Consider the following 20,980-nt stretch of genomic DNA (forward strand, 5'->3'; position numbering starts at 1 on the left):
TATATTTGTCAAATCTGTGATTCCATTCTTGGAAACATTTTTCAAACTCATCTGTTTGGATGGCTGACAGCACCTCCCTCATTTTTTTCTTCACCTCTTCTATGTGGTCAAATTGCTGTCCTTTTGTGTCCCCCCTCACTCATGGAAATAAAAAAAAGTAGCACTGAGCAAGGTCAGATGAGTCAGGTGCATGGAGCAAGAAAGGCATGCTGTTTTTTGCCAAAAACTGGCGCACTGAGATGGCTGTGTGAGCAGGTGCATTGTTGTGGTGGTAAAACCAGTGCCATCTGCCACAAATCAGGCCTTTTTTGTCACACACTGATAAGCAATCTTTTCAGAACCTCTAAATAGAAAGCTTCATTAAGTCTGACCTAGTGGAATGAACTCCAAATGCACTACAAGTCAACATTTTCATTGTTTGGGAAGTTGATGGATGTCCAGAACGGGGTTTGTCATCAACATTTAACCTTTTTTTTTTTTAACATTTTATTAGGGGCTAACATTTAACCTTTTTTGAAATGAGAAAACAACTCTTTTTTTAAAAAAAATACTTTTACTGGGGGCTCTTACATCTCATCATAATTCATACATTCCTCCAATGTGTCAAGCACATTTGCACATATGCTGCCATCACCATTTTCAAAGCCTTCTCTTCCCACTGGAGCCCTGATATCAGCTCCCCATTTCTTCCCCCTTCCTCCCCCGCCCACTCTCCCTCAGGAACCCTTGATAAGTTATAGATTATTTTTTCCCAAATCTTACATTGTCCTCCATCACCCCTCACCCACTTTTCCATTATCCGTCCCCCTGGGAGGGGTTCTAGGTTGATTCTTGTGATTGATTCCCCCTTTCTCCCCCTACTCTCCCCTAATCCTGCTGGTATCTCTACTCTCTTTGTTGGCCCTGAGGGATTTATCTATCCTGGATTCCCTGTGTTGTGGGCTCTCATCTGTAGCAAAGTGCATGCTGTGGTCTGATCCAATTTTTAAGGTAGAATTGAGGTCATGATAGTGGGGTGAAGGAAACACCAAAGAGCTAAAGGAAAGTTGTGTATTTTATCGGTGCTATACTGCACTCTAACTGGCTCATCTCTTCCTTGTGACCCCTTACAGAGGGGTCCAATTGTCTACAGGTGGGCATTGGGTCTCCATTCCATGCCCTCTAAACCCCCATTCACCTTGGGTATGGCACTTCAGAGGAGAAGGCAGGTTGCTTTGTTCTCCAGGGCAGGCATACCTCATTTTATTGCACTTTGAGAAGAAACGGCATTGTTTCGGTTGTAGTTGTTTTTGAACAAATTGAAGTTTTGTGCACCCTTATTTCCAATAACTTGTGCTCGCTTCCTATCTCTGTGTCACATCTTGCAATTCTCACTGTCGTGTCTTCATTAATATCCTCCATTTTACTTCTCTACTTGATCTCTCTAAACTCTAAAATCCACTGTGATGGCAAGACGGGGACTCAGACAAAATTCATGACTGAAAAGGTTTATTAAGGAAGTTAACAAGTTGGACTGCAAGTAAGAAGTGCTCATGGAGGTTGTTTACCAGGACATGTTACAAATGTTGGCTAACGAATGCCCAAAGGGGCACACCAATCTGCGGTAAGCCTTGACCCGAAGACATTCAGCTCGAGCTCCGTGGGTCAGCAAACCCAGCTCCCTGAATTAAGTGTCCAGAGGCACCCTATTCCAGTAAAGCCTCAGCTCAGAGATAATTCAGCTCCACTTCCGTGGGTTGGCAAGTCCAACTTCTGCAGTTAAGAGCCGAGAGGTATCACAGTCTGAAAACCAGTCTGCTGCCCAGAGCACTCATTTTAACTTGCTCTGTGGGCTGGGAAGCCCATCACCCTGTTCCATGCTCTGGCTCCTGGTTCTGCTGCTGCTTCTCTGGTGGTGTGAATGTCATCTGGATCCAGGCGGTTCTCTGCTCAGGGATCTCGGGTCCAGAGAATGCGCTTCGCTCCTGGTTCTTGCTTCTCATAGGACTCATTTTATATACAGCAGGATGCTAATCCAGGGAATCCTGTTGCAACTAGTCACTGGTAAATCCTCTCAGCATCTTCCTCTATCTCTTACCAGACTCATACAGGGAAAGGTAATTTGGTGGGAGTTAAAGAGATTTGGCTAGATGTATCACATTAAATAATTCACTGGCCTTGTACTCACACTATTTCAAAAATTTGCAATTTCAAAAATTTCAAAAAAAGATACTATTATACACTTAACAGACTACAGACTACATACAGAATTTTGTATGTACTGAGAAGGCAAAAAATTCACGAGACTCGCTGTATTACAATATTTGCTTTGGTGCAGTTGTCTAGAACCGACCTGTCATATCTCCATTGTGCGCCTGTACAATAAAGATGATGTCTTCCTCCAGAGCACAGGTTGGACAGCTTGTAGCCCATTATAAAACAGGGAATTTCCCTAAAAAGGGGATTCCTCGTCTATATCACAAACCCACTGAACATATAACCTCCTCCCTGGGGGATGGACAACAGAAAAGTGGGTGAAGGAAGACGTCAGACAGTGTAAGATATGACAAAATACTAATAATTTAAAAATTATCAAGGGTTTATGAGGGAGGGGGAGGCGGAGAGTGAGGGGAAAAAATGAGGAGCTGATACCAAGGACTCAAGTAGAAAGCATATGTTTTGAGAATGATAATGGCAACAAATGTACAAATGTGCTTGACATTGTATGGGTTGTCAGAAGAGTTGTACGAGCCCCCAGTAAAATGACTTTTTTTTTTAAAAAACCCACTGAAGATGCTACTCTCTGTCTTCTTCATGGGACTAGGTGGCCAGGAAAACTTATGCAAACATGAAGCTTATCTGCTTACCTAAGGTCTTTTCCCTCTAACCTGGGAGCCTCGGATCTACTAAACTAGAGAGCTAATTTGCTGGCAGGATAAACTCATGGACCCTTCACAGTTCTGGGCACTTTCTTTCCAATTTATGCCTTAATATATAACCCTTTAAGTACCTATCTGAATCAGTCTGCGCCTCTGTCAACACTGCCAAGCTTACCATGTAGGTCAAAGAGCACACGCTAATCCTAGCTTCTGTACCACTCTGCATGTTAAATCAATATTAACTCAGAGAATAGTATTACCTACGATTGAAAAATAATTGTCCTTCAGAGATAGGTTTATTGTTTGGAGCAATTTTTTAAAGAACCTGTTTTCTTCCACTTCAATCAAATCTCAAACCATATGAAAACTGATTGTGGTGCTGACTGTACAACACTTCTTGATTTGATTTAACTATTGAATTATATGATATGTGGATGAATTACCAATAAAACTGTTTCAAAAGAAAAAAACTCAAAACTCAAATCAAACTCACTGAGTTGATTCCAACTCACAGTGTCCCTATAAGGACAGGGTACAACTGTCCCCGTGGGGTCACGGAGATTGTCACTCTTTACAGGAGTAGAAAGCCTCGTCACTCTCTAGCGCAGGGGTGTCAAACTCAATTAAAACGCAGGCCACTTGGTGCAATAGGCAAGATGACCACATCACATTAAAAAATTTTGTTAAATTTATATTTTGAAGTGAGGATTCAGGAATATGGGTAAGATAATTAAAACACTATATAATTGCTTTTATTTAAACATTTATTTTATTTAATGTATTTATAAAACTAAAATTATTCTTTTTTACCCGAAACTTGCCAGTACTTTCCTCCTACTAGTTTTCACTTACCGCTTATGTTGAAACCAGAAAATATAACAAAGTAACTAATAGAAAACAAAATGTTGGACAGCTGACAAACGTGATGCACAATCATAATGGCTTCTCTCTAAAAATGTGAACTAGCGCTGCCGCTAGGTATGATTCATAACAGTGCAACCCAGAGTGCTCTTTTTAGCCTTTTTGCTATTGGGATCTGTTTACATTACGTGACACTGAGAGTGGCAGACACATCGCTTCCAAATGTCGCCGGAACTGAGTCAGCGTGTTTATACACATCCACAGGCCCCCCGGGAAAGGCACTGGGCCACGTGTATGCTCATCGTCAGTAGTTAAAGGGTTAACGAGGGAATTGTGTGTACGGTATTGCCTCAATCTCCCCCAAGCACTATTTTCTTCATAACAATTTTTTCTATTTTAATTTTATTTCAGAATATCATGGGCTACAAAAAATTACCTCGGGGCCGCACACTGCGCACGGGCCGCCAGTTTGACACCCCTGCTCTAGAGGAGTGGCTGGTGGTTTCGAACTGGTGACCTTGTGGTTAACAGCCCTATGTGTAAACATTACGCCATATTAACATTTTGGAGTGTTTGTCCTTATACCAGCGGCTTCAAAAAGTTCATGGGAAAATTCCATTATCTTTTAGTTCTGTTTTTCTATAAATGAACACTTTAAAGCCCCTTTTTACCATTTTTAAAAGCTGTGACCTAATCTTCAATATGAATTATTCAGCAAAATTGAAATCAATGATTTGTGTATCATTTCAACATAAACACAGAAATATAAACAAGAGAACTAGGTAAGAAATCTCTCTCTGTCCTCACCTTAGCCAAATCATTATCAGGTTCAATATCCAGTACTTTACTCAAATCTTCTACAGCTTCCTGGAGCTTGTTCTGATGTTTATATGTAGTGGCACGGCGCAGAAGAGCTGAAAATTAAGCAAAATAAGAGCTACATTTTGTAAGATGTGGCATTACAGTTACAACTTATTTTGCAATTGAAAGAATATAGCACAGCATAGAAGAGCTGAAAATTAAGCAAAATACGAGCTACATTTTGTAAGATGTGGCATTAAAGCTACAACTTATTTTGCAATTGAAAGAATATAAGTAGCACAGAAACCGTAATGCTGTTGTTGCCAAAGGCTCAGATACACCTGTTTTCACATCATACATATAGGAAGTGATTCTGAAGTTGAGAAGAGAGACTGCACTGGGCAACCACTCCCCCAACAGCACCCCCTCTGACAGCCCCAGCAACTGCCTGGTTCCTACCACCCACGTGTAATCCTCCAGCTGCAATACTGGGAAGTTTTTCACTAAACTGGGGGAGCCCTGGTGGTACAGTGGTTACACACTGGCCTGCTATCTGCAAGCAGGTCAGCAGTTTGAAACTACCAGCAGCTTTGTAGACAAAAGACAAGGGCTTTCTACTCATGTAAAGGCGTTACATTCTCTGAAACTCACAGGGACAGTTCTACCCTGTCATATAACTCCATAGCAGCAAGTTTGGTTTTTTGGCTTGGTTTTCATTAAATAATAGTGGTTTCCTTCTTATAGTCATCACTTGTATGATTTTATTGTTTCACCACTTTATGAAAACTTAGAAAATTATTTACTTAGTTTATTTCTGACTGGCACCTATCTCAAGGAGCCCCGGTGTAATGAGTTACACACGGGCTGCTAACTGCAATTCGAAATCACTAGCCCCTCTTTGGGAGAAAAATTAAGCTTTCTACACCGGTAAAGATTACAGCCCCAGAAACCAAAGGTACAATGACATGTTGTCCTATAAGGTCACCATGAGTTAGCAGAGACTCGATGGCAGTGAGTAGTTTGGGTGTTTAGTATTCACTTTTGTTTTTTAGAACATCGACCTCAGAATACAGGCACATTAGCAAAACCTATGCAGCAATCTCTAGAAGGAAGAGGAGGTTCTTTGCACAAGTAACTGCTCAAGCACCCCAATGGCGAAGTCAGCTAGGTTCAGAAAGTCTGTGTTTTAGTATGGTTTCCATTAGTTTGGGGGCTGGGTTTCCATGTATAATTTTACAATTACCTAATACCAAAAAAGGAATGCCTTTCTAGTTCCATCCATGTCCTTTATCACGTAATAAGCACTGCACATAGTAGGTCATTATTTTAAACAGAATCAGGCTTGGCCATTCTGAAAAGTGAGAACTTACATCTGAAATAGTTTAGTCTGTCATTTAAAAAACTTTATTACAAAGATGACCAATTTTAGTTTCATTTGGAACGAGCCGAAGTCACCTTGTCATATAAATTGAATCAAAACTGTAGCCCTGTGCTTTACGCAGTTATTACTGTTCCAATTTCAGAGAGAGGGTTTTATGAAGAAATTGATATAAAAATTATCTTTTAAAACCTTTATTTTGGATTAATTTTATATTTACAGGAGAGTGCCATACACAGTACAGAGACTTCCCACATGCCACTTCCCCTAATGCAAACATTATAACCACCGGCAGAGTTTAGCATGAATGTAATGTAATACTATGAACTATATCTATTAAGATGTCACCAGTCTTCTAGGAACGGCCTTTCCTGTTCCAGGATTGAACCCAACCCACCACCTTGTGCTTAAAACATACTTTTTTTTTTTTTTAGTTAAAAATAAAGTTTTGAAAGGGAGCTATGTATCTATTCATTTAAGCCAGCATGGGATTTTTTGACGGTTTATGGCCATACTCATTACTCGCTCGCCCTTTCCAGATTTGTTCTGCAGTAGTGAAGACTGGTGCTTAGGAAAGTACTCTAGCAAGGAGGAATCGAAACACAAGGTCATGCTAGTGGCAGAGGAACAAGTGGCACAGTGGCAGGCTGGGGGCTCGGGAGTGTGTCATCCAGTTTTGAGTCGTGGCTCTGCATCTGCTGGCTCTGTGACTGTGAGTGAGTCACTTACTCTCTCTGCACTTCAGTTACTTCCTTTGTGAAGCGAGTGTGCTAATGAAAGTATCCATACCACTATGGGGCGGTTGTGAAAATCAATGGAGTGAATACACGTGTAAATTGCCTGGCAGTTCCTGAATACAGAAGTTCATTATCTGAAACATAAAACCCCACCCAATTTGTAATAAAGAACTGTTAAAAATCAAAAACAAACTCTTGGCAGAGGGTCTGGCACTGAGATGGTGTGGGCCCATTGGGAGAACACAAAAGCCTCCCAAGGCTCCTGAAAAAATCTAGGAGTCCACTCGTGCACTGAGACAGAAACCAGCCAGCACAGCTACGTGCACAAGAGGACTTCGGCGGGGAAAGGAGGGCAGTCATGAGCATGCTGATCAGGGCGGAGGCCCCAGGTTCTCCTCTGAGCCGCTAAGGCTCTTGCCTCCTCCTGCTTGCAAGCACAAAGGGGTACCGTCCATACAGAGAAAAAAAATATTTATTTGAGGTGCACAGATGTTTAAAGAAGTATATCGTGTCTATTATATTTGTGTTATCCCCTCTTGTGATAAGACCAAAAAGGTAGAGAACAGAGTCTGACTTGCAAACTTCAGGCTTGGGCCACTTGAAGTAGAGCAGGCCCTGAGGCGGTGTATGGGTTTTGGTGGAACAATATAGTCAGCTTTGAACACATTTTAATTTAAAATGTATGAGTCAAAAGCATCTACAGAGTCAAATTGCCCCTGTGGGTTCCCGAGACGGTACATCTTTTATGGGAACAGAAAGCCTCATCTTTCTCCCAAGGAGCGGCTGATGAGTTCAATCTGCTGACTTTACGGTGAGCAGCCCACTGTGCAGCCCGCTACTCCACCATGAGTCAGAATCAACTCAAAAGCAGTGGGTGAATGAGTGGATGTATGGGCTGCTAGGTGGAAATGCCCACAAAGAAGATGGTAGGAGGTCCTAGAGCCCTGATATGGATCTTTTATTTTATTATATCAGAGATAATATATACAGTATCAGAAAAATATCTGTTAAAGTAGTGCGTGTGTCTCTTTTAATTAAATGACAAGACTTTGAAATCAAGTTTAAGTTAGTCCTTAAAATATGTATTTTATTCAGTCTTCTGGGACTATTAGTTACATCAATACAAATAATCAGAGGCTTACATCCCAAATAGAACTTAAAGTTGAAAGCAATTTTATGCAGGTGGACTCCCAAGATCAAATTTGAGTTTATCTTAAGAGCTTTTAGTATAGATGTAAAGTCTAAAAAGTAGGAGAAAGAGGAGGCTTTCCACTCCCCTGAAGAGCTACAGTCTTGGAAACTCTGCCATGTAGAGTCGCCAGGCGTCAGACCTGACTCGCTGGTAATGAGTTTTTGAGTTGATGCCTAAAAATGGTCCTTAAGGGATCCTCTACATTTAAAAAATACTCTATGAATATTTTCTTACCCTTTAAGTTTCCAGGTTCTAACTTCAAGACCTGCTCACAATCCTGAAAAGCACTAGTCCAATTCTGTAATTTGATTTCTGCTTGGGCTCGGTTGTTATATGCAGCTACAGTAGGAAGCACTGAAATACTCCTATAAAAGGAACATTTACTGGTACCAAGGAAACTGAAGGTAAACATAAGCATATAAGAAAACTCAGCTAGAGTTGTCAATTAAACAATTATAGCCTGTATCAGGAAAAGTAATAAAATATGATTCTACAAACACACAGAAAAAGACACATTTACATAGATGTTTAAATAGCCAGTGAAAGGATTTCAAGTTGATTCTCGCTTTAGAGACACCGTGAGGATTTGAATATCCATCCGTGATGCTGATTCCTAGCGACCCCATGAGACTGAGCAGAACTGCCCCATATGTCTAGGCTGCAATCCTCCCAGCAGTGGCTCAACAGTCCCTGGAGAAGGACATCATGCTTTGTAAAGTAGAGAAGGAGCAAAAAAGAGGAAAACCCTACAATTGTGGTTATGTTTGAGGCCAATATAGGGCCAAGCAGTTTTTCATTCTGTTGTACACAGGATCGCTATGAGTCAGAATGCAACGGCACCTTACAACAAACACCAACAACACACAAGACACTTATTAAGACATTCTCCCCTGGTGGGGAGCTACCAGAAGACAAAGAGCAGTATCAAAGCTGGTTAGGTCTGATATCAACATGCTGAGGAGGGGAGGTTGTACTTGAATGCATGGCCATCAGACACAAACAACATTGAAGAATAAAATAAAATCAAACCTTCATTCTGAAGGTTGAAGGAAGATTTTACAGAGTATAGTGCTAAGGTAACATCAGTGATTGTATAGACGTGGTTTGTATACCATATTAGTCTACTTTTCATCCACTATAGGAGCTTCAAAAGTACACACAACAAATACTTATGAACTACCCACTAGGAGCCAAGTATTTTGCTAGACCCTGGGGATACCAGGGCATAAAACACAGAGAGAGCTTCAAGTCCATTTGGCATCAAGTCACACAGTCTTAAGTCATATGTCTAGCATGTGCTACAAAGAGGAAGTAAGATGTTACTTAAATTGGGGGATGGGCAAGGTTGAGGTTTAATCTAGTCTGACAGGTCAGGAAAGACATGCCTGAGGAAATGAGGCCAGGGCTGACATCTGAAGTAGAAGTTAGATTTAACTGATAGTGAGAAGCGCATTCCAGACCCAAACCCACATGTCAAAGGCCCTGCCTGCGGCAGGAGGGAGATGGAGAGTAGGACGGATCCAGGCAATCTCATTCCAGAGGCTCACTTCGTAACTTTCATGCTGTATGAAAAGAAGGTCTGGTGCCATAACAGTTAAGCGCTCAACTGCAAACTAAAGTGTCTGGTTTAAACCTGCCAGACGTTCCCCAGGAGAAGGATGCAGCAGTGCGCTCCCATTGAGATCACAGGCTTGGAAACCCATGGGGCACTTCTACTTTGCTCTAGAGAGTCCTTATTAGTTGGAATCAACGTGATGGCAACTTGAACTTTCTGGCAAGGTCCTTTCTGATAGCCCCTACTCCCCCTGAAAAGCAGGAAAGTTGAGGCATCTGTCTAAAGTTGGGTGGGGTGGGAGGCTGGAAGCTTTAGAAAAGTACTGAGCAAACAAGACAAACATAAATGAATTTATGTCAAATCACAAATGCAATTTCTTGAGCGATTATGGGGCAGACCACTGGCTTAGAGCAATTCAATTTAAGCATTATCATTTTTAAAATGACAAGTTTAAGGCGCAACAAACACTCAGCTCACCTAGTATAATACATCACAGCTTCTTCAAAATCCCCTGAGTTGAAAGCTTCATTTCCTTTTTCCTTTTCCCGAGTAGCAAGCAAATCCTTTTCCCTGATGGTTCGACCTAGAAATAAATATGTCTGTTACATGTGAAAATCGGCTTCAGCATATATTGTTTTTAATTTTAAGTTCAAGAATGCTGATTTTGTAAAAGGTTGAACTGACAGCATTTGTGTGGTAGATTCATTGATAACAACAAAGAATAGCAACTGAGGCTGCCTATGTGCCACCAAACAGCTCTTGTGATTGGATTCCCTGATTGGGAGGATTAGGGTCATGGTTTCATGGGGCATCCCAGTTAACTGGCCTAATAACATAGTCACTGCTTCTGTTCTACTTCTAAAATGACACTCGCTTCTCACTTATTAACAAAGCTGGGAACCAAAGGCAGGGTATTATGTGAAAACTGGCATGGCGGGAAGATGGAGCAGGGCAGCATCAGTATTTAACTGCCAAACCACTGGAATCACGGTCCAGCCTAGATGACACAAACCCTAACTGCCACAGCCAGCAGGACTCTCGGCTACACCTCCCCATGTGAGCTGAATGCTCTGCCTTGAATTTAGCCTCTCCAAAGACACTTTTGATGGGGCTTCACACCTACCCCCCAAGGCACTGAATAAGCCTAACATTGCATTAGATAAATCTGCTGCACAAGACCTCTTTAAAGAATTGAAAAGCAAGGGCATCGCTTTGAGAACTACTTCGCCTGACCTAAGCCATGCTATGTTCAGCAGTCTCCTATGCATGTGCAAGTGGGACAAAGAACAAAGGAAGACTGACAAGGAATCCCTGCATTTGACCTGTGGTGTTGACCATTAACAGAACAAATAAATCTGTCTGGGAAGAAGTGCAGCCAGAGTGCTCCTTAGAGGCAAGGCAGGTGAGACTTGCCTCATGTACTTTGGACAGGTCGTCAGGAGAGAGCAGACCCTGGAGAAGGACATTGTGCTTGATAAGATGAAGGGGCAGTGGCTGCCACAACGGGCTCAAACATAACAACAATTGTGAGGATGGCGCCGGACCGGGGTGGTGGGGTGGGAGTGGGGGATTCTGTTGTACAAAGGGGTGCTTCAACTCAATGGCCTACAACACCACCACTCAGAAAGATGCATGAGTGTGAGAATTTGTCTGCAGCTCGCCACTGATTGCAAAGGCATGTCGGGACACATTTTGTTTACAATAAATCCTTGCATGTATGTGCGGATTGGAGCCCTGGTTGTGAGACTTTTTGACTTCCTCTTGTATTTTGGAGTTTTACTAAATTCAATGAAAGTATTGTAACCATCGCCTTCAAAAAATTAAGAATTTAAGAGACAAATTGAGTTTGTTACTGGTGGTGAGCTTCAGGGGAAAATCTACAAACATTTAATAACACCCTGCAGCAGTTACTGAGGATGTCTGCTAGGTCAGTAGCTTTTATTTTAATTCAAACATTTTCAAACTCCTAAGTTGTTCCTGTTCTGTCCCCTGGAACTACCTGCTGTATCTATTCTTGTCTCAATCTTGGATAAATGTGTCTTGTTTATTACAGCATCTTCTTTGTAATCTTCATCAATTTTTGAACATTCCTTTTCCACGTCAAATCTGAAATGAACAAACAATAAAACCCGAAAAAGTATAATACAAGCAAGAAATAGAACATATTGCTTATATTCTTATATTGCTATGGACATATGTCCCAAAGTACCTAGTAGGTTGGTTTCATAAATCACTCATATTTTCTCTCAGAGAACATGCAATCTAGTCAGGATTTAGATTTAATCAGGTCTGTAAAGATTCTATAGAAGAATTCTAACCAAATGGGAGTGGGGGGATGAGGAAAAGAATTTCAAATCCTCAAGGACTCTAGGCTTCTCTTGAGTCATTGAGGTTGGATAAACCACCACAATTATTGCCCCCAAGGTGTTAGGCTTTACATGAAAAGTATCCTTTGAGGCCTTTTTAAAAAGTAATAATAATAATAATAAACAAAACCAAAAAACCCAACAAACTCACTGCCCTCAAATCAATGTCAACTCATAGCCACCCTCCACAACAGAGTAAGTGAACCTGTGAGTGCCCCAGATTGTAACTCTTTACAGGAGTAGAAAGCCCCCACCTTTCTTCCTCAGGGCAGTTAGCAGTTTCAAACTGCTGACCTTGTGGTTAGCAGTTACAGTGTAACCACTATGCCACCGGGGATCCTAAATCAAGTGATAGTGTAGCTTGATTAGAAAAGAATGACTGCCTTGAGTATTGCATTGTTTTAAGAAGGATCTCAAATGGACTTCCATCAAGTCTACTGTAACCCATAGTGACCCTTTAGGACAGAAAAGACCTGACCTGTGGGTTTCTGAGACTGGAAATCTTTACAGAAGGCGAGGGCCACGTCTTTCTCCCTGCAAGTGGCTAGAGGTTTGGAACTGCTGACCTTGTAGTTAGAAGTCCAACCGGCAACTGCTGCATCACTCAAACACTGCCATAGAATTGATGCCGATGCATACCGACCCTATAGGACAGGTAAAACTGTCCCTGTGTGGGGGGGGAGGTCAGACTGCTATCTCGCCCCACCACAGGGATGGGCCTGCTCCCTGAGGTTAAAGACAATGGACAGGCCCGCAGTCATCTCTTTGGTTCCTGTAGGTGGGGTTTACACCCTACTGATAATGGAGACCCAAAGAACAGGTCAAAGTTAAGCTGCCACCTAAATCTAGGATCTGCCCATCTTGCCGCATGTATACCCCCAATCCCTCCTCTTCCTATTGCGTGTATACCCCTAGATCACCCCCTCCCATTACTGTAATACCTATAGCACAACCCTTTCCTGTGACATGTCTTCACCTGTAATTAGGGGGCTGTGGGAAACAGAAGGATTTCTCTCAAGCTGTCTCCCCCAAATATATGCCAGACTTAGTTGCTTGAGAATGACTGTATACTTGGAGGTCATCAGGAGTAGATTAGGGGTCATTCTCCCTAAGAGCAATCAGCCACCAAGCAGACACCACTGTTTATCCCACAACAAGTAGGACCCACTCCCTTCTGATAAGGATAGTAGTTGTCTGTTTCCTTGTAGGAGACACCAGAGAGGTCAAACCCACCCAAAGACGACCAAGGCTAGGTTGCCATCATGAATCTAGGGTCCACCCATCTTGTCACATGTATAACCCTAGACCTTCCCATTCCTATGGGCACACCCCTAGCTCATCCTCTTCCTGTTACGTTTATGCCTATCATAGATCCCCTTCCTACAATGTGTACGCCTATTGTACACAGTCCCTTCCTGTGACATATGTCTTCACCTGTAATTAGGAGGCTTGGACGTCCCCAGAGAGGATAAAAGCTGGGGAAGCAGTAAAGTTTCTCTCTCTCCCTCCACGTGGACCACCAAGCGGGGCTGAGGTGAGCAACACTACGATGAAATGTGTCCGACTCCATTACTTGACTCTATCTTTTAACTCTCATGCTCTCTATGACTTTCCTGTAATTACTTATTATCGCTGTACAATTGCGCCTACTGAACCCGTAATGATTGCGCTAGGAGCTGGTTTCTCCTGTCAGGAGGCTTGCACGTCCCCAGAGAATATAAAAGCTTTGGGAGCATTAAAGATTCTCTCTCTCCCTCCACATGGACCACCAAGCGGGGCTGAGGTGAGCATTATTTCTATATTTCTCTTCTATCTCATGCTCTCTATAACTTTACTATAATATTTACTTATTATCGCTGTACAATTGCACCTACTGAACCGGTAATGGTGTGCTAGGGGCTGGCTTCTCCTGGCACCTATGAGTTTCAGAGACTATAAATCTTAAGAGTAGAAAGCCTCTTCTCTCTTCCTGGCTGGCTGGTGGTTTCCAACAGCTGACCTTGAGGTTAGCAGCCCAAAGTGTAACCACTATGCCATCAAAGCTCCTTACTACACCAGTAGGACTCCTTAAAAACTATGTATACAGGATCAAATTGGCAACAGCAACTGGAAAAGTTAGAAAGGAACATTATGGGGCAATGAAATTTACATTACTGGGGAAAGAACAATTCAGAAAAGAGGGTAAGAGTGGTTATCAAACTTGAAGAACATAATCGTGTCACTGAATTGTACATGGAGAAATTACAGGTATATATTTTGCTGTATAAATCCACAATAAACAACAAAAAATATATTTTTTAAATCAATTATAACTATGCTGTTCAGATATCTGTTATTTCAATTGTGAAAAATCGTCTGGTTTTACATTTTGGATGGGTATAAAAATTGTATTATGGATTTTTGGTAGGTCTTATAAACAAATGGATGCAATAGCATTTTCTACAATGAAAAAATTAAAACATGCTGAGCCTAGGTACTTTTAATAATCTACTAAAATAACAGTATTCTTAAGATATTCAGTGTTATATTTATTTAAGAGGTCAATAAAGTAATTTATGGTAGAAAAGGTCTTTACTTATCCCATTCTGCATAATCCCTTGGAATTTTCTTTTTAGCTGGTTTACTTTTAGAATACTTTTCCTAAAAGAAAGCAAATAATTTATTGTGAGATACATTTTATCTGAGATTAGCAAGTTAATGTAAATGCAATACAAAGCATTTGATTGAGATATAAATATTGAATAGATAATAAAAACAGCTCATAGCCACCCTACATAGGTTTCTAAGACTACAAATCTCTATGGGGGCAGACTGACACATGTTTATTCTGTGGAGCAGCTGGTGGGTTTGAACTGCCAACCTTGTGGTTAGCAACCCAACGCCTAACCGGCAGCGGCACAAATACTCCTTTTCAATGCTATTAAGTATTCAAAATAGGTTTCCATGCCTGTTTTAATGATGAGTAACAAGCTCTGATGCAGAAGGGTGCGAAGGGAAGGTGTGCTGGGTCAGCCAACCATAGACATTATTCTCTCAATAATTAATCTCCAGAGGAAGTCAAATGTCATGTTATAGAAGTACTAAAGATTAAGGAACATTAATTTTACACATCTATCTAAATATTCTGAGAAAGGAAAATGCAGCAGAACATAGAATAACAAAATTAAAAAGGGACAGATTTTTTAAAACAATTACCAGTCCTCACTATGATCAGATTTGTGGTTGCTAATCGATAAGTTACCCTACTAAGGACGATGAACTACATGGAGTATCACACAGCCCTTCCTGCTGTTAGATGCTGTGAAGTTGGTTCAGCCTCAGAGCAGCCCTGTGTCCCACACCCGGGCCGGCACCAGCCACACGGTTGTTGGGTGGGAGCCCCATGCTGCAGCCATGGTGTCAATCCATTTCCTGGACGGTCTTCCTCTCTTTCGATGACCTTCTACTTACTAAGAATGATATCCTTTTCCAGAGGTTGATCTTTCTTGAAAACATGTCCAAAGCATGTGAGATGAAGTCTCACCATCCTCACTGCTAAGGAGCATCGTGGTTTTATACTTCTTCCAAGACGGATGTGTTTGTACTTCTGGTAGTCAATGCTAGTTTCCGTTTCTTCAACGATACAATAATATGATTCTTCGGTCATCCTTATTTATTGTCCAACTTTCACATGCATTTGAGATAACTGAAAATACCATGACTTGGGTTAGGTGTACCTTTGTCTTCAAAGGGGCATCCTTGCTCTTCAGCACTGTAAAGAGGTCTTGTGCAGCCGATTTGCTTAATGCCATATATCATTTGGGAGCCCTTGGGAGGCCTGGTGGCGTAGTGGTTACGAGTTGGGCTGGAACCTGCAGTTGTAAACCACCAGCCACTCTAAAGGAGAAAGAGAGGGCTTTCTACCTTGTTAACAGTTACAGTCTCGGACACCCAGGGGCAGTTTCACCATGTCCTATAGGGTCCCTATGAGTCAGCATCGGCTTGATGGCAGGGAGTTTGGTTTTGGTTTTACACATCATTTGAGGAGTCTTGGTGACATAACGGGTTATGAATTGGACTAATAACCACAGGGTCAGCAGCTGTACCCCATCAGTTGTTCCAAAGAAGAAAGATGAGGCTGTCTGCTCCCATAAAGATTTACTGCCTCAGAAAGTAAAAGGAAATAGAGGAAAGAACTAGGAGGCAAAGGGTATTTATAGAGGTCTAAATACAAGCATGTGCATATGTAAATATATATATATGATGATGGGGGAATTTGCATATATTTATAAGTTTAGTATTAAGGTAGCAAATGGACATCGGGCCTCCACTCAAGTACCCCCTCAATGCAAGAACTCTTTGTTCTATTAAACTGGCATTCCATGATGCTCACCTTCCTGACAGGATCACTGAAGACAAAGTGGGTGCATAAGCAAATGTGGTGAAGAAAGCTGATGGTGCCCCGCTATCAAAAGATAGTGTCTGTGGTCTTAAAGGCTTGAAGATAAACAAGTGGCCATCTAGCTCAGAAGAAGTGAGCTAGAAGATAAACAAATCGCCATCTAGCTAAGAAGTGCACCAGCCTGTGTGATCATGAGATATCCACAGGATCAGATATCGGGCATCAAAGAACAAAAAATCATATCATTATGAATGAGGAGTGCAGAGTGGAGACCCAAAGCCCATCTGTAGGCAACTGGACATCCCCTTACGGAAGGGTCTCGGGGAGGAGACAAGCCAGTTATGGTGCAGTATATAGCACCGATGAAATATACAACTTTCTGGGGAGGGAGGGGGAAAAATGAGCTGATACCAAGGGCTCAAGTAGAAATAAAATGTTTTGAGAATGACGATGGCAACAAATGTACAAATGTGTTTGACACAATGGATGTATGTATGGATTGTGGTAAGAGTTGTACGAGCCCCCAATAGAATGCTTTTTTTAAAAAAAAAATGCAATAAATCGAAGGATAAAAGAAAAAGGAGGGGAGGAGATGAGCCAATCAGGGTGCAGGGTAGCAACGATGAAACATACAACTTTCCTCTAGTTCTTTAATGCTTCCTCTCCCCCACTATCATGACCTCAATTCTACCTTACAAATCTGGCTGGACCAGAGGATGTACATTGGTACAGATGGCAACTGGAAACACAGGGAATCCAGTATAGATGACTCCTTCAGGACCAGTGGTAAGAGGGGAGATGCCTGGAGGGTGAAGGGAATGTGGGGTAGAAAGGGGGAACCAATTACAAGAATCTAAGTATTGCCTCCTCCCTGGGGGATGGACAGCAGAGAAGAGGGCGGAGGGAAACATCGGACAGGTTAACTTATGACAAAACTATAATAATTTATGAACTATGAGGGGTTCAAGAGGGAGGGGTTAGTGGGTAGGGAGGGGGGAAATGAGCAACTGATATTAGGGGCTAGAGTGGGAGGCAAATGTTTTGAGAATGATGAGGGCAACAAATGAGTGCATATGTGCCTGACACAACGGATGTATCTATGGATTGTGATGAGAATTGTACGAGCCCCCAATAAAATAATTTTTAAAAAAAGATTTACTGCCTCAGAAACCCTAAAAGGTACACTACTCTTTTTATTTTCTAATTAATTCATAATTTTATTGGGAGCTCTTATAGATGTCATAACATTCCATAATTCAAATAGCTCTACCATAACTGTACAATTGCCACTACACAATGAATGTACAAATGCGCTTTACACAATTGATGTATGTGTGGATTGTGATAAGAGTTGTATGAGCCCCTAATAAAATGATTAAAAAAACAACTGCCACTACAATCAGTTTCAAAACATTTTCTTCTTGAACTCTTGTCAGTTCCTCTTTTCTCCCTCCCTCACCTTTCCCCCCAGGAACCCTTGTTGTCATTGTTATATATTATTAGTAATATTTTATTGTTATTCTCTTTTTTCACCTTTAATTCTGTGATTCGCTCCCTTTGAGAGGAGTTCTACAGTGACCATTACTTTCAGCTCCCTCTCACCCCTCTTCCCTATCACTGTCTTCCCGTATCCTCAGGGAATCATTGCTCCCCTTGCTGCTTCTGTATGGTCATCCATCCTGGCATTCCTGCATCTAATGATCTTACTTGTACACCTGAATGTATGTAGGTCTAGCAGTATTAATGAGGTGAACATAAGCCTTAATAGTAAGGGGAGGAAATATTTAAAAATCAGAGGACAGTTATGAGTTTCATCAGTGCTATGCCACAGCTTGACTTCCTCATCCCTAGCCCCACCCCTAACCCCATGGCACATCAGTGAGGGCCTGTCCAATTGTCTTGCAGGTGGGCTTTGGATCTCCATTTTCTCCACACTCCTTCACATTCCTTTGATTGCTTTTCAAATTTCTCATACCTATTACCATCAACACCTCATGATCACACAGGCAGGCTGGTGTGTTTCTTCCATGTGGGCTTTGTTGCTTCCTTGCTCAATGGCTGCTTGTTTGACTACAAGCCTTTAAGACCCCCAGACACTATATTTTTTTAATAGCTGAGCACCATCAGCTTTCTTCACCACATTTGCTTATGCTAGGTCACTATTCTTAAGGTTGAAAAACAAAAAAATGTGGAGACCCAAGACATGGACCCCCAGGTATAGGTGATAAAAGTGAGTGTGTATCAATATCTATATGTATGTCTACATCTACCTCTAGATAAATTTTCCCAGGGGAAAAGTCACCACACGATTATATATATATTTTTATTTGTTAATTCTTTTATTTTTAACTTCATTTTAGATGTGTCTCTTATAAAACGTTTTGAGTCACCTTTTTTTAAAAAATCATCTTATTAGGGGCTCATACAACTCTAATCACAATCCATACACACATCAATTGTGCAAAGTGCATTTGCACATTCATTGCTCTCATCATTCTCAAAACATTTTCTCTCCACTTAAACCCCTGGCATTAGGTCCTCATTTTTCCCCTCCCTCCCCGCTCCCCCCTCCCTCATGAGCCCTTGATAGTTTATAAATTGGTATTTTGTCATATCTTGCTCTGTCCGACGTCTCCCTTCGCCCACTTTTCTGTTGTCCGTCCCCCAGGGAGGAGGTCACATATAGTTCCTTATAATCAGTTCCCTCTTTCCTACCCACTCTCCCTCACCACACGATTATAATAGTGGGGGGAAAAAAGATTATAATAGTGAAGAGAAAATAAAATTTATATATAATTTATGCTGTATTATACACAATACAAAATTTATATTATATGTAGTTTAGACATACATAATGTTATAAAAGACATGCTCTCCAGAAGATTAGGACAGGAACTACTTCTATATATTTCCATACTATTTTATAATCTATAACACAACATAGTCTACCTGTATTCGAACTTAAATTGTAAAGCACTTGATTTGTGCAAGGGTGCAGGTTATAGTGGGAGCTCTAACTCCATTTCTCGTCTTGACAGAAGCTCAGACTCTGAATTCTTTCTGACCATTCACCAGTAAAGTGGCAACTTGGCTCTCAGGCAGAACGTGTTTGAAAGTAGAGTACAAATCCAGGCCAGCCCAGGAAGGTCAGTCTTGCCTCTAGGATTACCCTAAGAATCTGGGAACTTGCCTGGGCTGGGCATGTCCTTTAGGATTTAAAGGCCATTGCCAAAAGCTATTGGATCAAGAAGCCATTGTGCAAACAGAACAAGGGAATACATACTGTATGGCTTAAAATTGGGAAAAGTTTTATGCCCTCACCATATTGTTCAATCTATATGCTGGGCAAATCATCAGAGAAGCTGGATTATATGAAGAAGAGTACAGCATCAGGATTGGAGGAAGGCTATTAACCTGGAATATGCAGATGACACAAGCTTGCTCGCTGAAAGTGAGGAGGAATAGAAGTACTTGCTGATGAAGATCAAGGATTGTAGCCTTCAGTATGGATGACAACTCAGTGTCAGGAAGACCAAATCCTCACAACTGGACCAATAGGTAACATGATAAATGGAGAAAAATTGAAGTTGTCAAGGATTTTGTCTTGCTTGGATCCACAATCAATGCTCATGGAAACAGCAGTCAAGAGATCAACATACATATTGTATTGGGTAAATTTGCTGCACAAGACCTCGTTAGAGTATTGAAGAGAAAGAATGTATTTTGAGGTCTAAGGTGCACCAGACACAAGCCATGATATTCTCCATTGCCTCATAATCATGTGAAAGTTGTACAATGAATAAGGAAGACCATAGAAGAATAAACACATTTGAATTGTGGTGCTAGAGAAGAATATTAAAAGTACCATGGACTGATGAAAGGACAAACCAATCTGAATTGGAAGAAATAAGGCCAGAGTGCTCCTTTGAGGCAAGGATGGCAAGGCTTCGTATTACATACCTTGGACATATTGTCAGGAAAGGCCAATCCCTGGAGAAAGAAAGACATCATGTTTGGTAAAGTGGAGGGTTATTGAGAAAGAAGAAAGCCCTTGACAAGACAGATTGACGCAGTGGCTATAGCAGTGGACTCGGGGATAGAACAATTGTGAGGATGGCGCAGGACCATGCAGTTTCCTTCAGTTGTACATAGGGTGGCTATGGGTGGAAGCTGAATTGATGGTACCTACCACCAACAGCCAAAAGACATCTGAGAGTCAGAGTACCTGTGGCCATGAGTCATATCTGACCGCCTGGGCCAGGGGTTGAAGGCCCAGAACCAAGCCTACAAATCTTTTTAATCAGCAATTGTGCATTTGTCCCAATCATGGTTCCTCCCCCTTCTGAAGTCGAGCCTGAGGCAGTGATGACTTGATCTGCCGCCAATAACGACTTAGTGATGGTTTCTCTGTTCCCTTGGGGTCTATGAGTCTCCTGGTCACCATTCACTGGACTCCATTCTGTCCTCACGCTTACTTACGGTCTCCTTCATCCACATGACTGTCTTTCCCTTGATTTGTCCAGTATAAGGCTTAATAAGTTTAAGGCATAGGATCTCTATGGGATATGTTTGAATTTGCATTATTTTCCCCTTGAGCAAGAGGTATGGCATTAGAGTTTAAATTATGAGCACCCTGGTTTGCAAAAGGGCATGAATGGCAGTGATAACCCAAAACCCATTTGCAGAGTCCCCGCACCGATTAAGCCTCCAATCAGTGCTTTCTTTTCTTTTTTTAAAAATCACTTTTACTGGGGGCTCTTACAGCTCTTATAACAATCCATACATACATACATACATCAATTTTATCAAGCATATTTGTACATTTGTTGCCATCATCATTTTCAAAACATT

The 20,980-nt window shown here is 41.5% G+C and overlaps 1 protein-coding gene across 1 annotated transcript in view; it reads right to left on the bottom strand.

The window, feature by feature from the left end:
- Positions 1 to 20,980, bottom strand: part of SPAG1 (sperm associated antigen 1) — an 88,490-nt gene that overhangs the window by 38,822 nt on the left and 28,688 nt on the right. Inside the window, exons 5-9 of the mRNA XM_045287231.1 lie at positions 14,324 to 14,388; positions 11,382 to 11,488; positions 9,860 to 9,965; positions 8,062 to 8,192; positions 4,527 to 4,633 (exon numbers count right to left, since the gene is read on the bottom strand). Of these exons, the coding sequence (XP_045143166.1) occupies positions 4,527 to 4,633; positions 8,062 to 8,192; positions 9,860 to 9,965; positions 11,382 to 11,488; positions 14,324 to 14,388 (516 nt within the window). The remainder of the gene's footprint in view (positions 1 to 4,526; positions 4,634 to 8,061; positions 8,193 to 9,859; positions 9,966 to 11,381; positions 11,489 to 14,323; positions 14,389 to 20,980) is intronic.

The sequence above is a fragment of the Echinops telfairi genome, unplaced genomic scaffold (genome assembly GCF_000313985.2).
Source record: "Echinops telfairi isolate 266 unplaced genomic scaffold, ASM31398v2 ScPeMD7_1;HRSCAF=3_0, whole genome shotgun sequence".
Classification (NCBI taxonomy): domain Eukaryota; kingdom Metazoa; phylum Chordata; class Mammalia; order Afrosoricida; family Tenrecidae; genus Echinops; species Echinops telfairi.